At 43.1% G+C, this 15,080-nt stretch overlaps 1 protein-coding gene across 1 annotated transcript in view; it reads left to right on the plus strand.

The window, feature by feature from the left end:
• scube2 (signal peptide, CUB domain, EGF-like 2) overlaps positions 1 to 15,080 on the plus strand; it is a 236,471-nt gene that overhangs the window by 195,113 nt on the left and 26,278 nt on the right. The window contains exon 19 of the mRNA XM_078547869.1: positions 11,010 to 11,177. Within this exon, the coding sequence (XP_078403995.1) occupies positions 11,010 to 11,177 (168 nt within the window). The remainder of the gene's footprint in view (positions 1 to 11,009; positions 11,178 to 15,080) is intronic.

A 15,080-nucleotide genomic window follows, 5' to 3' on the forward strand; every position in this document is an offset into this window, starting at 1 on the left:
ATCTCACTTTTCTGACTAGTCTGCCATGTGTGACCTTGTCAAATGCTTTTCTAAATCCATGTAGACAACATCCACTGTACTACCCTCATCAATCCTCCTTGTTACTTCCTCAAAAGATTCTATTAAGTTAGTAAGACACGATCTTCCTCTAACAAAAGCATGCTGACTGTCCCTGATCAACCCGTGCCTTTCTAAGTGACAGTTTATCCTGTCTCTCAGAATTGATTTCAATAATTTGCCCACCACTGAAGCCAGACTGACTGGTCTATAATTTTCTGGCCTATCCTTTGCACCCTTGCACTCTGCTCATTTGCCATATTTAGATACTGTATATTACAGCTACAGGTTGTTATTCTCTGTAGAATGCTTCCCAATGTTTGCCTTCTGTCCTAACTCATACCCCTCATTTGTTTCCTTCGTGTTTTTGAATACATCCCTTGGGCTGAAAAAGTGGTTTCCTGTTAATTACATTTTGAGATTCAATTAATTATTTTATTGAATATGCCATCTGCTGTAATAAAAGAGAGTGTTTTGGCTTCTCCCAAAGTTTTGTTTCATTCTTTGGTTATCTTATTTTGGTTTTCTGGTCAATGGCTCATCTAAGGTTTGGTCCTATTTAATCACTTAAAGTTTCCAAATATGAAAGTTAAGCAGAGTAGTTGTGTTAAAACACCTGAGGGAGAAGAATTAATTTGCAAGCAGGATAAATATATGCCGAATGGGAATCAAGTGCCTGAGTGTGAAGTGAAGAAGGATTCCTGAGAGTAGTTGATGATTGTGCAAAGCCTGCCAAATGAGAGGAGAATGATGCTCATGGTTGCTGTAAAGGTCGAAAAGGAGTTGCATGTTTGTTGGCAATGGGAATAAGAGATGGTGTAAGGTGGCCTTGTGCTGGGCGGTGAACACAATAAGGAATTGTTGAGAATGATGGAAGAGGGGAGTGAATGACTGCAGCCATGTATTGTAGAGAGAGAGGGGGATTCAGTACTCAGCATTGTTCCTCTTGTGAGGTCATTGAAAGGGTTCTTGTGCTGTATCCAGGTCCTGGAGTTAACGACCTCTGCAATCTCTCCACATCTGGTGGACAGAGTGTTTGACAACCCTTGTGGCACTGCAGACTCCAGACCCACAGCAATGTGGTTGACTCTTAAATGCCCTCTGAACAAGGGCAATTAGGGATGGGCAATAAATGTTGGCCTAGCCAGTGACACCCACATCCCATGAATGAATTAAAAAAGCATCCTTGCCTCCTCTACAATTTCCTCAAAAAATCTGGGGGCTTGCCTGTGCTCCATTCCTGACCAAAATCCACTTTGCAGCAATGAAACAGCAAAATCATCCAGAAGGGAGTGTGTTTATTCATTTACTTTTAGAAAGCTGTTGGTAATAGAATCTGTGTGTCATTGTGCTATTTGGATTTCCAGCTTCCTGATTACTTCTTTCTCACACTTTATTGCTTTAGTAAGCTCTGCCTACTGATCATTGGTGTTAATATTGACAGTTCAACTTATGTGGAGTAACAAGTGGAGCAAAAGGAGCAGTAGCGGTGCTTAGATCTGTTAAGAGACAGCAGGTAAGGCTGCTGGAAGGAGGCTGCACCCAGAACCAGGGAGTGCAAGCTTTCTTGGAATGATCTGAAAAGCAGTGCATCAGGAGGCTGCCCTTCTCCAAGCAGGCTGTTACAGACCTCTGCAGTCCCCTGCAAATGGACTTGCCATTTGCTGGACCAGGGATTCATGCTTTTCCAGTGGCTTTTTTAGTATATGAAAGGGTAAATGAAGTAATTATGGTTTTATTTAGTATGTAATGTACCTTTAAGAATAATACTTGTTAGGAAAGATCACATGATCTGTAGTAACCATTAGGAAAGTAGCAGGGCTTCCTCTGCAGACAGTGTAGGGATAGAGTTGGAGTTGAAAGCACACGTGTAGTTGCTGCTGAGTATATTGTAAATAAACTTAATGTTTCCACTTAGAAAGTTGTCTGCAGATCAACTCTATTACTAACAGTACAACACGGCCACCCTAAAACAAATTGGCAATGAGGATAAAATAGGATTGAATAGAAGAAATCAAGTTAAAAAGAAATCAGCACTGTACCTCAGCCAGTGATTGTAAGTAGCAAGCTCCATTAGAATTGAAGAAGTTATCCCCTCTTAAAATGTCACACTTTGGAGAATTGATCCTTTTGAACCAGCCACAGATGATTGGTCTCAATACATAGAACGCCTCACATTCTCTTTTTCAATCGAATGCGATTACAGGGGAAGAGAAGAGGCGAGCGATCCTCTTGAATACTTGTGGGAGCAAAACCTACAGTTTGATTTGAAGTTTGATGGCACCCAGTGCCCCAGATCGAAGAATTTCAATAAATTGGTGGACCTTGTGAAGGGTCACTTTCAACCCAAGCCCTCGGTCACGATGAAGATGTTCAGGTTTAATTCGCGAAATAGAGCCCCGGGTGAGACAACTGCATGCTATGTGGTGAATTTGAAGCAGCTAACAGAACATTGTGAGTTTGGTATGACTTTGAACTACATGCTCAGAGATCGTTTAGTGTGTGGTGTGAAAGAGCGCTATTCAGAAAAGATTATTGTCCAAAGTAATTTCAAGAAGGCACTAGAGATAGCGCTGGCCATGGAAAGTGCTGTAAGAGATTCACAAGCAATACAGGGTGTGCAAAACGGCATCGTCCTCCATATTGGGCAGAAAACCTCAAGTGAAAGTGGCGCGAAAAAGCAAGCAGGAAACAGCCCCAGCTAGCTGAAGAATAAAGCAAAATAACTTAGCAGCAAAATTGAAGAATAATTTTAACAGAGGTGGAAACAATCAGTCTTTTAGCAATTGGCAGTTTAAAAAAATCGAATGTTACTATTGTCACAGAAATGGACATATAATGAGGAAAGATTCAAGCAGGCTTGTAAACAAAAGAAGAAATCCAAAGAAATCTACAATGTAGAAGAGCCTGAAACAACAAATTCTGACATTTACTTGTTGTTTAATCAAAAAATTGGAAAGACAGAACCAATATTTGTCACAGTGAAAGTAAATGGCAAACCTGTTAAAACGGAAGTGGACACAGGAGCTTCCACTACAGTAATTGAGGAACATACCTTCAGATATTTGAATAATGGTGAACATCAATTAAGTTTAGAACAAACAGCTGCCAAGCTAAAAACATATATGGGTGAAGACATTCAGGTAAAAGGCATAAGCAGAGTAACTGTCCATTATGGAAGCCAGTCGGCACAGCTACCTGTGATGGTGGTAGCAGATGAAGGGCCAAGCCTCCTGGGGTGAAATTGGTTAAAGGAGATTAAGTTAGAATGGTCTGAAATTTTCCAGTTGAGAGCAAGTGGGCTACCAGAGCTACTTAGAAAGTACACCACTGTCTTCAAGGATGAACTGGGGAAAATCCAGGGCTTGCGGGCCAAGATTTATGTGCATCCGGAGCAAACCCTCACTTCATGAAGGCAAGGCCGGTGCCTTACGCACTGCAGGAGAAAGTTGACACTGAGCTAAACACTACACAACCTGTTCAGTTCTCAGAATGGGCAGAACCCATAGTCCCTGTCTTTAAACACGGACCAAAGCATCCAGATTTGCAGGGACTACCAACTGACAATTAATAAAGTAGCCAAGCTGGTTAGGATTCACTGAAAAAGAGCATTTGGCAAATTTAGAAGACGTCTTAAAACATTTCTTGAGAGCTGGAGTGTGTCTAAAAAAATAAAAGTGCACATTCCAAGCAAGGGAGATAACTTATCTAGGTCACCGGGTTGATTCACAGGGCCCCCACCCTGTTGAGGAGAAAGTGAGAGCCATAAGAGAGGCACCCGCACCAAAGAACACCTCAGAACTCAAATCATTCCTAGGAATAATCAACTATTATGGGCGGTTCTTACCCAATTTGTCTACAGTGCTGGCCTCCCTGCATTCTCTACTCAAAAAGAACCAAAGTTGGTCTTGGGAGAAGCCCCAGAAAGAAGCTTTCATAAAGGTGAAACAGCTGTTGCACTTGTCCAATCTATTAGGGCATTATAACCAGACAAAAGAATTGGTGCTGACATGAGACGCATCTCCCTATGGAGTGGGAGCAGTGCTATTTCATCAGATGGATAATGGCACAGAATGGCCAATAGGTTATGTATCAAGGACGCTCACCACAGCGGAAAAGGGATATTCATAGATAGAAAAAGGCCTGCCCATCATTTTTGGTGTCAAGAAATTTCGCCAGTACGTACATGGCCATCATTTTACAATTGTTTCAGACCACAAACCACTGCTAGGTTTGTTTAGTGGGGAAAAGGCTATACCACCCATTGCCTCAGCAAGAATATAATGATGGGCCGTAATTCTGGCAGCATACGAAAACATTTTCGTACATAGGCCTGACAATCAAATCGCAAACGCTGATGCCCTCAGTCATTTGCCTTTACAAGAAGGTGATGTGCATGTCCCAGTTCCACAGGAACTTGTTTTACTGTTAAATTTCTTAGATTCCTCGCCGGTGTGCACTCAATAGATCGGAGACTGGACAAGTCAGGACCCAGTCCTATCCCAAGTACGAGAACAAGTGCTACATGGTTGGTCACAGGAGCCCGTATCTGATTAAATGAAACTGTACTTCAACAGAAGACATGAAATAACCAGTCTGAATGGCTTCTTATTGTGGGGTCCACAAGTGATAGCTCCTCCAAAGGGAAGGAAGCCACTTTTAGTTGAACTGCACAGTTCCCATCCAGGAATTTTCCGAATGAAGATCATAGCATGCAGCTATTTATGGTGGCCAGGGATGGATGGCGAAATAGATCATATGGTAAAGCATTGTGTGCAATGTCAGCAACTGAAAAAGTTGCCAGTGTCAGCTCCATTACACCCATGGGAGTGGCCAGCTAGACCCTGGGTGCGGTTACACATTGACTACGTTGGACCTTTCCTGGGAACAATATTTCTGCTCATTGTCAATGCCCATTCAAAATGGTTGGACGTATATGAGGTGAAGTCACAAACGCCAGGCGCTACAATTGAGAAACTACGCCTGAGTTTTGCCATTCATGGACTACCAGAAGTAGTCATTTCCGATAACAGTACGGCATTTATGAGTGCTGAGTTTCAACGGTTTATTAGCCTCGACGGTATCACTCATGCAAAAACTGCACTGTACCACCCTTCCTCAAATCAACTGGCCGAAAGAGCCAGTCGTTCCTTGGCAACCAAACTAGTGTACCTTCTTTCTCATTACAAGACTACCCCTCACACAACAGGTGTCACATCTGCGGACCTTTTGTTGACACACCGTCTCGGGACGAGATTGAGCTTAATAATGCCAAATTTAGAGGGGAAGGTGGAGAGGAGTCAGGGAAGCTAGAAAACTAGTCATAGTCGTGAGAGGAAATTTACTGTGGAATTGAAAAACTTCGGGGAAGGACCAAAGTGGTTACTGGGCAAAATAAGTGCGGTGACTGGACCTCTATCTTACCACATGAAGGTGGAAGGCCAGATCATCCATAAGCATGTGGACCATTTAAGGAAGAGCAAGACAAATCACCAAGATTTGGTTCCTCCAGTGTCCATGACTGGGTCTGCATTTCCTGTTGAGGATACTCAACCCAGGACTGACATGTCTGATCTTTCTGTAAGAGTTGAGGATACAGAACTGCAAGTGCCCACCGAAGCACCTGATGTTCAGGTAACTCCAGAGAAGGAAGTACCTGATAAAGAATCTGAAGTTGTGGAGCTGCGGCATTCCACACATACCAGGAAACCACCTGAAAGACTGAACTTGTAAATTCCTTACCCAGTGTAACTATTATGTTGTCTTGAAAAATATGTACTTGTAAATATAATATGTATAGCCGAGTTACAGGGGGAGGAATGTAGTAATTATTGTTTTGTTTGGTGTGTAATGTACCTTTAAGAATAATACGTGTTTGGAAAGATCACATGATCTGTAGTAACCAATAGGAGAGCAGTGGGGCTTCCTCAGCAGACAGCGTAGAGATAGAGTTGGAGTTGAAAGCACATGCGTAGTTGCTGCTGAGTATATTGTAAATAAACTTAATGTTTCCACTTAGAAAGTTGTCTGCAGGCCAACTCTATTAGTAACAGTGCAACTCGGCCACCCTACAACAGGAAATCTCGTGTATACTAGTCTGCAATACATAATAGTTATTAATGCCTTGTTTGCCAGTGCTAAATAGTAAATCACCTTCCCCATTGATCTCAATGGTTAGCATCCATATCAATGACATATTGACAAGAAGCTGCTATGAAACCACATTACAGGCCACAGTGCCAAGTGTGATAACAGTGATGAATTTAATTCCCAGATTATCTGCTCACTTGTCTCTTTGCTGATGGTGGGACCTTGCTGTGTGCAAATTGGCTGGCTAATTTCCCTGCATTCCAACATTGACTAAACTCCAAAGTACCTCATTGATTGTAAAGAGCTTTGGGGCACCCTGAAGTCATTAAAGGTGCTATATAAGTCCATAGCACCCTCGCCTTTGAATCAGAGGGTTGTGGGTTCATGTCCCACTCCCGGAAACCAAGAACTGTGATTGTACTTGGAAGAGTTGCAATCTGTGACTGTTGATAACTCGAAAGAGTTTCAAAACAAAAAAAAAAATAAGTGTAAGTTCATTCCTTCTTTGAATTAAATGGCCCTTTCTACAGTCACAGTAAAAAGGACTTGGCCTGTAGTTTACCCACTGGGGATTTAAAAAAAAAATCTCCCTTTGCTTGACACTGACAAGGTCTTGAACAGCTGAAGTCTTCCCATGATGGTGTTATGTTAGAAATTCCAGGATTTTGCCCCTGCAGAAATGATAAACCAGCAGTATAAAACCAGGACGAATGTATGATTTGGGAGAGAACTTGGAGGTGATGGTGTTCCCATGTTATTGCTGCCTCTTAGTGATAGAGGTTACGACGGTCGCCATCTTTCTACTTAAATGAAAACTATCTGCCAGTAGTAGAGGAAGCCATTTACTTGGAAACTGAAATTATTCAAAGGTGGTATTGAGCTATTCAGTAAATAATATGCCCTATATAGGAAACTGGGCCAGAATTTTCCCCCAGTCGGGGGTGAAGTTCAAGAGCAGGCACATGGAGGCACACTTCCGATTGGCACCCCCAATTGGGGGCGCGCCGCCATTTTACTTGGGCAGGCCAATTAAGGCCCGCCCAGTGTGATATTTGCCAGGAAGTGCTATGCGCTCCCTGTGCAGGCAGGGGGGATTCCCTGAGCCGAGAGTGCGTTCTTTCGCGCATGTGCGTGAAAAAGCGCACTCATCTCCCTGAGGCTAAGTGCTGCCTCAGGGAGATCAGCCCCACATTTAAAAATGCTAAAAACAGAAAAATAAAATTTCCCTGACATGTGACACTGCCACATGAGTTGGGATATGTCCATCACTTTTAGTTTAACTTTTATTAAATTTTAAAAAAACTACATGAAACCTCATCCCGCCTGTGGATGAGGTTTCATGCTTTCTCTGAAGCCCACTAGGGCTCCCGGCCTGCACACCAACCTTAAGGTTGGACGGGCAGCCTTGTCAATTATGTAAATTGTTTTATTAATGGCCTCAATAGGCCGTTGACAGGTCGGCAGGCACACAGCTGATTTGGCTGAGCCCCCGTCGACCTGAAAATTGAAATGGCACAGGGTGACGTCAGGAGTTCCGCCCGACACCATCCCGCATCATTTTACGCATCGACGAGCGGGCCCCGCCCTCCGCTCCCCGACCAGCCGACCAGAAAACCCTGGCCCTGGAAACTCAATTTTCATTAATGCGTAGGCAATTTCTGTGTTATCCATCTTCATGTCACATAGTGGTGGTAGACTTCTTATTATCGGAGTATGCCCAAGCTGTGAGTAACTTCCTTATCTTCTGTGTCCTCTCATGACTGAAGAGTCCAATGCAAGATCAGCATGGACGTCCACAGAACTACCAGTTCATGTAGGCGTTGTTGGTGCTTGCATGAACTTCTGCAACTGCATCCCCTCTGGCCTTTCTCTGGGTACATTGGATGTTGCAAGTCTGATGTAAATGGTCCTTGAAGCATGCTGAACCAAATTACAGTGCTTGCCTCCACATGGGCCAGTCAGCTCCAGTGTTTTCCCAAGAAAGGTGGACTGCAAGGCAGAGGTTTGCAAGGCTCTATTTTAGGCTGCCCTTGTATCGTTTGTACTGACCACCTTAATGTTGTTTGCCCTGATACAGTCTCCATAGAAGATCTGCTTGGGGTTGGGGATTCAGTAATGATCCATGCAGGAGAGATGGCCTGCCCATCTAAATTGGAATTTCTGGAGGGTGGTCTTCATGCTGTGGAACCCAGCCTGTTGAATGTCCTCAACAAAAACAGAATTACCTGGAAAAACTCAGCAGGTCTGGCAGCATCGGTGGAGAAGAAAAGAGTTGACGTTTTGAGTCCACATGACCCTTCAACAGAACTGAAGTATAGTTAGGAGAGGGGTGAAATATATTTCACCCTTCTCCTAACTATACTTCAGTTCTGTTGAAGGGTCATGTGGACTCGAAACGTCAACTCTTTTCCTCTCCACCGATGTTGCCAGACCTGCAGAATTACCTGGAAAAACTCAGCAGGTCTGGCAGCATCGGTGGAGAAGAAAAGAGTTGACGTTTCGAGTCCACATGACCCTTCAACAGAACTGAAGTATAGTTAGGAGAGGGGTGAAATATATTTCACCCTTCTCCTAACTATACTTCAGTTCTGTTGAAGGGTCATGTGGACTCGAAACGTCAACTCTTTTCTTCTCCACCGATGCTGCCAGACCTGCTGAGTTTTTCCAGGTAATTCTGTTTTTGTTTTGGATTTCCGGCATCCGCAGTAGCTTTTTGTTTTTATCTCTGTGTTGAATGTCCTCGTTGTTTGTGATTTAATCCTGCGTTCTAATTCTCATTATGAACCTAAACTGGCTTTGGCAGAAGCATTCCAGAGCTTTGATGTGGCACCTATAGCAGACCCAGGATTATGCACCAGGCATCAGGGTGGTAAGGACAATGGTTTCATAGAGTTTGATTTTGGTCTTCAGTTTAATGCCATGCTGCTTCCAGACATGACCACAGAGTCGGCCATAGACAGAATTTGCTTTCTGGCTGTGTGCACTGATATGTTCATCATTAATGCCATCCCTAGAGAGCACACTTCCAAGGTATGAGAATTTTTCCATAACCTTGAGACTGGTGCCACCAACTGTTGGGTATGATGCTTCATAGCGCATGCCTGGCGTTGGCTGATACATAACCTGTCTTGGAGATACTGATTTTGGCAGCACTCGAGAATTTGTTTTTGTGTTACATGTTACATAAATTCTGATATAAACAAGATCATTTGTACAAATTCTTTTATATGCGCAATGATTTATTTTGAATTTCTCTTCATTAAGTTATATATTATTCCTATCACTGGTGCTTTCCTCCACATTCACCCACCTCTACCTTGGACAGCTGGAAATGGGTTCTTTGATTTCACTAATGTTTCTAATGCTCTGATTGTGAGTGTTGTGTGAGCTTGCTTGGGAAGGTGCTTGTTGACCACAGGACAGGCTGCATGCATCAGTTTCCCTGCATAGTGAAATGCTCTGCCTAGCAGTCTGGATGAGCACTGCCAAAGCTCATTGGCATAGAGTAATGAGGAATTGCAACTTGATAAAAAATGTTATTAGTTGTTAACACCACTATGAAATGTTTCCGTCAAATTGGTAATAAGGTAATATATCGTGGACCCGATATTAGTTATTAATTTTCATTCAAGCAAGAACTAAACTAGAGACAACTCCTCCTGGCCCAACAGAAATAATTTCAAACTTTACTTTTCTGGGACGTCTTTGGAAGAATCTTCAGTATGATTGGTCTGAGAGTGCACAGCGCACATTTCAACTGATTCTGCCCTAAATTGACAATTGGAGTCCTATGTAAGGGGTTACTGTTTGAAATAGGCATGCACTTTGGTTGCCTTGTGGTAAAGCCTTTTAAAATAGCAATGTTCAGAGCATTAGCAGTAAATCAACAATTTCATGACCATTAATGCTTCTTTAATGCCAATTTGGGCAAGTTAAAATTGACCCTATTTTCCTTCCTATCCAAGATTAAATTTGGCTTCAGAATAGCTAAAGGCTTGAAATTTGAAAAAGGAAACATGACAGCAGTGAAGGTTGATTTTTGTGTGTAAAGCATATATAAAATATTGCTTATGACACTGTCTCAATTAGTTGTGTAAATACAGCTTGTAATAAATACCTCCATTTACTAATTTACAGTCAGGAAGAGCAAAATTGTTACTTGGTTTGGAATGTTTACTTTTAAAATGGCATAAACTGCTGCTGTTCCTTCTCACTCATATAAACTCATTTTTATTTATTGTATGCTGTAGACTGTGTTCAAGCTTACATTATTTAGTGAAATCTGGACATACTTTTCTTCGGGAAATAATTTCATGCTATTTTTCTTCTGGTGTATCATCACAAATAATACCCACCAGATATTTTATTTTTCCTAATTCTTTTATAGAAGTTGTAAATATGTTTTCATGTCCTTTTTATATTACTCATTCACATGGTATCATAAAACAGTTCCGTTTCATCACTCATTTTTTCTGGACAGGTACACTGTTTAAAAATCACATACAGCAGGAATTCTCCATCTTCATGTTATCACTCAAGGAAAATATCCATGATGTGTACAATCTCATTCATTCGGTGACATTTTTGCCTCTCTTTTATAAAAAAGAACTTGGGCTTTATTTACATAAGTATGGCAATTTCACATTGGTTCACCAGAGTTTAATTTCTTTACATGAAGGCGATCTATATTTTTCACATAAAAAAAACAAATAACAAGAATGTATCCTAGAAGTCAAGCCTCTGAGACAGTTTAATTGTGTGAAACAATATTGTGTAAATTAATTTCGTAAATGAAATGGGAGTTTGATTCTTGCATATTTTAGCGTAAAATAGTTCGTTCTTGTTTGTTGTTTTTTTTGCAGGGCAGTGCATTGATGGAGAGTTTTCTTCTGATGGATTCAGGCCGTGCCAACCATGTCCTTTGGGAACATACCAGCCAGAGTTTGGGCGGACTTCATGCTTTTCCTGTGGTGGAGGTTTAATGACAAAGCGTGAAGGAGCAGCATCGTTTCAGGACTGTGAAACTAAAGGTAAGATCATATTGTACGCTATGTCTTCTAATCCTGATGAGACTTGCTGAATGTTCCAGTCAGAAGATTGAGGATGGCATGCTTTTCTTTTTGGGAAATAGAATTTTATAAATAAAGACTATGCTGCACTTTTATAATTGTTATCAGAACAGTGTCATTGTCAAGGGTTTTTAGCACAATGATGTAATTACAGATGCATTAATATCTTTGTGCTTCCTGCAACTAATATTTTTGTTGTTATTTTTGAATCACATTTTAGGATTATAGTTCAAAGAGCCATTGGACAATCATGCCTGTACCGGCTATTTGAAAGAGCTATCCAATTAATCCCACATCCTACTGTTTCCCTGTAATCCTGCAATTTTCTCCTCTGCAAGTATTTGTGCATTTCCTTTTGGAAGTTACTGTTGTATCTGTTTCCACCATCCACGTACAATCTATATTAATGACTTAGATGAAGAGACAGAGAGTAGATTTGCTGATGATACCAAACTAGGTGGAAAGGTAAGCTGTGGGGAGGACACAGAGAGTCTGCAAAGAGATATAGACAGGTTAGGGGAGTGGGCAACAAAATGACAGCTGGAGTATAATATAAGGAAGTGTGAAGTTATTCACTTTGGTCATAAGAACAAAAAAGCAGAATACTTTTGAAAAGATGAGAAACTTTTAAGTGTTGATGTACAAAGAAACTTGGGTGTGCTTGTACAAGGAACACAGGAAGTTAGCATGCAGGTGTAGTATTAGGATTGAAAGGGTTAATGTGTGGAACTGTGGAAGCAACATCACCCATAATGATTATGTAGGAGACACATGACTAAGAGTTGAGAGGGAGAATGTTTCTAGCTTAGGCAGGCTAATACCTAGTCATGTATATCTGTATATAGTTCTGTTATATCCAATAAACCAGTTATTGTTTAGACATACCAATGTCTCAACAATCATTCTTCAGCCAGTCCAATCAACATACAACATGGTGGCAACTGTGAAATCTCAAAAAGTTAACTTCAAAGAAGTTTGCAGGTTTGACCTGAAAAAGTGGCGGCAAAATTGCAGAACTTGGTAAGACAATTGAAGAATTCCAAAAGCTGCTCCGTAGACGAAGTGGAGACAGGAAGAGTTAGAAAATTAACTGTTCAACTTATTAAGGGCTGCACAATAGCAGTAGTCCGTGGAGAAAATCCTGACCCAATGCTATAGTTGGAGAACCAAGCAAAGGTCGTGGAACTGGTGAGTAATCTTTGAAAGGGTAGAAAACTTTTAACAGCGCACTAGGTAGGCAGCAAATTACATTCTTAGCAAGCACAGGTTTTGATACAACCTGCAGTCGAGGTCCAAGGTTGGTGCCATTACACATAACTGTGAGGCAGCAAATGAGCAATAAAAACAGCTGCAAATACTCAGTGCTCCAGGGGAAAGGAATGAAGAAAGTATGACAATAATTTTAAGCAAAGATTTTTAAAGGCTTTACAGAGTTTAAGAAACATGTTATAAACTTTAAACTGGTAATTGGAGCAAGTGTAATGGTCTTATCAGACAAAGAAAGGTGGTTATTAGCACAATGTCTGAAGCCAACAGAAGCCCACCTATAGGGTCCAGAAGGGATCAAACTACAAGTCAAGGGAATGTCACTGTCAAATGCTCCAGTTCAAGTGAAAAGAGATACTGGAAACATTATGGGTAGAATTTTACATTGGGTGTGTGGACGCGCGCCCATTCATACCGGAACGCAAAATGACATGCGATGACATCGGGCATGCATCCCGATGTCACCGCGCACCGTTGCGATATTTCGCTAGGCAGGCGCTATGAGGACGGAGGCGCGCTCACCATAAATTAATAGGCCAGCTAAGGCCCTTGAGGCACAAATTGTCTTTGATTTTATGCAGCCTGTGTGATTTTCAGGGCGTCGCATGGGCGCAATGGGTAGGTGGGTAGGCCATATTTTCAAAAACCTCATCCACAGGCAAGATAAGAGGGGTGAATGGGCTCGTTAATGTGAGTTGTTAGCCCTTTAGCTTATAACTTGCTGCTGCTTGCTTGTGTGAACAGGACAACTTCATTTCGCGTCAGAGCTGCTTTGACAGAAATAACAGGCTTCAGTTCAGGACTCCGGAGGAGTCATAACACTTGGGGCCTTCCAGGTATCAGACAGCCTTCCCTTACCTTGGGAATGGGGATTGTGGTCTTTGCCGGAGGCACCTCCTCTAAGGACAAAGAGAGGGCCAGAAGGGGGAGAAGGCTAGGTGTCCCTGTTCAGCCTCTAGGGCAGTGACCTGTGGGAGGACAGGCACAGGCACAAGGGGCACAGGGCCAACAGGAAGTCCAAGGCAGAAGGGGCCGCAGAAGACGCCACTATCCTGCTGCTAGGGTTTACAGGCAGTGATGCAGCTACCTCAATATGTCTGAGGTGCAATGCCAAAGGAGGCTCCACCTCTTAAGGGAGACCGTGACCTCCATCTGTCAGATGATCAGCCCTGAGATCAGCTCCAACATCGTGGGTGGACACCCCATACCAGTGGCGCTGAAGGTCACAGTGGCCCTCAACTTCTATGCCTCTGACTCTTTCCAGCGGTTGGTGGGTGATCTTTGTGGAGTTTCCCAATCAGCTGTCCACAGTTGTGTCAAGCTGGTGACAGACGCTCTGCTCAGGCGTGCATTGACTTTCATTCACTACCGCACGGATGAGGCCAGCCAGGCAGAGCGAGGCTTTGCCACGATTGCTGGTTTCCCCGCATCCAGGGTGCAATCAACTGCACACATGTGGCCTTTAAGGCGCCAGTGGGTGAGCCAGGTGCCTTCGTCAACAGGAAGGGATTCCACTCCATGAACGTGAAGATAGGATGCAGATTCTGCAAGTCTGTGCAAGGTACCCAGGCATCTCCTATGACGCTTACTTCCTGAGACACTGCTAGGTGCTGAGGCTCTTCAGTGCTCTAGCCTGGCTGGATGGATGGCTGCTGGGCGACAAGGGCTATCCCCTCAAAAGATGGCTCATGACACTTCTCTGCCATCCAAGAACAGAGGCTGAGCAGCGGTACAATAGGAGCCATACCTCCACAAGGGTGTTGGTAGAGAGAACTATCGGTCTTCTCAAGATATGCTTCTGATGCCTGGACGTTCATGGGGCGCACTGCGATAACCCCCAGATCATGTGTCACTGATAGTAGTTGCATGCTGCGCTCTCCACAATCTGGTGCTGGAAAGGGGGGACACAGTGGACGAAGAAGATGTTGACGCAGCTGCTCTGGCAGCAGACGATGAGTCCAGTAGTGAGTCTGAGGATGAGCACAGTCAGGAGAAGGCTGAGGGGATAGACGCTGACCTGGGTAACCTCCAGGGAGACAGGGACACCCGGGGGGCTTTGAACCAACGCTCCTTCAGCTAGCCTACCAAAGATGAACCACCACCACATGCCAGGGCTGCAGGCTCCATATTCGATACCTGACAGCAACAATTGCTTGTTGAACAACATGCACTATGTGCCATTTCAATAAAGTTCAATGACAAACAATTCACTCATAACATCATGGGTTACCCTGCACCTGCAGAACTAATGAAGCACCCAGAGCTTGCTGAACACAAAACATATTTAATGGTGTGGTGCCTGGCATACATAAACCAAATTAAATGGAAAGGTGTTCTCCATCACACCTACTAATAATTAATATAAAAGCGGGAGAAAAAAATATCACCAGTGATAAGCCCATGTTGTGTTTAAGGTGCTTTAAATTTTTGTTTACAGATGCTACATCTAGGTGCACCCCCCTTGCTAGCACCTGCATTGGAGACAGCCTGCTCACTCTGCTGTCCTGTTGGCCTTGATGACCTTGGTGGGCATCCTCTGGCCCATAGAGCCTGTGCTGTCCCCACCTGGGACGGAGTGGCCAGTTCCACAGCTCGCAT

This window comes from Cetorhinus maximus, chromosome 9, assembly GCF_964194155.1.
Source record: "Cetorhinus maximus chromosome 9, sCetMax3.hap1.1, whole genome shotgun sequence".
NCBI classification, from domain to species: domain Eukaryota; kingdom Metazoa; phylum Chordata; class Chondrichthyes; order Lamniformes; family Cetorhinidae; genus Cetorhinus; species Cetorhinus maximus.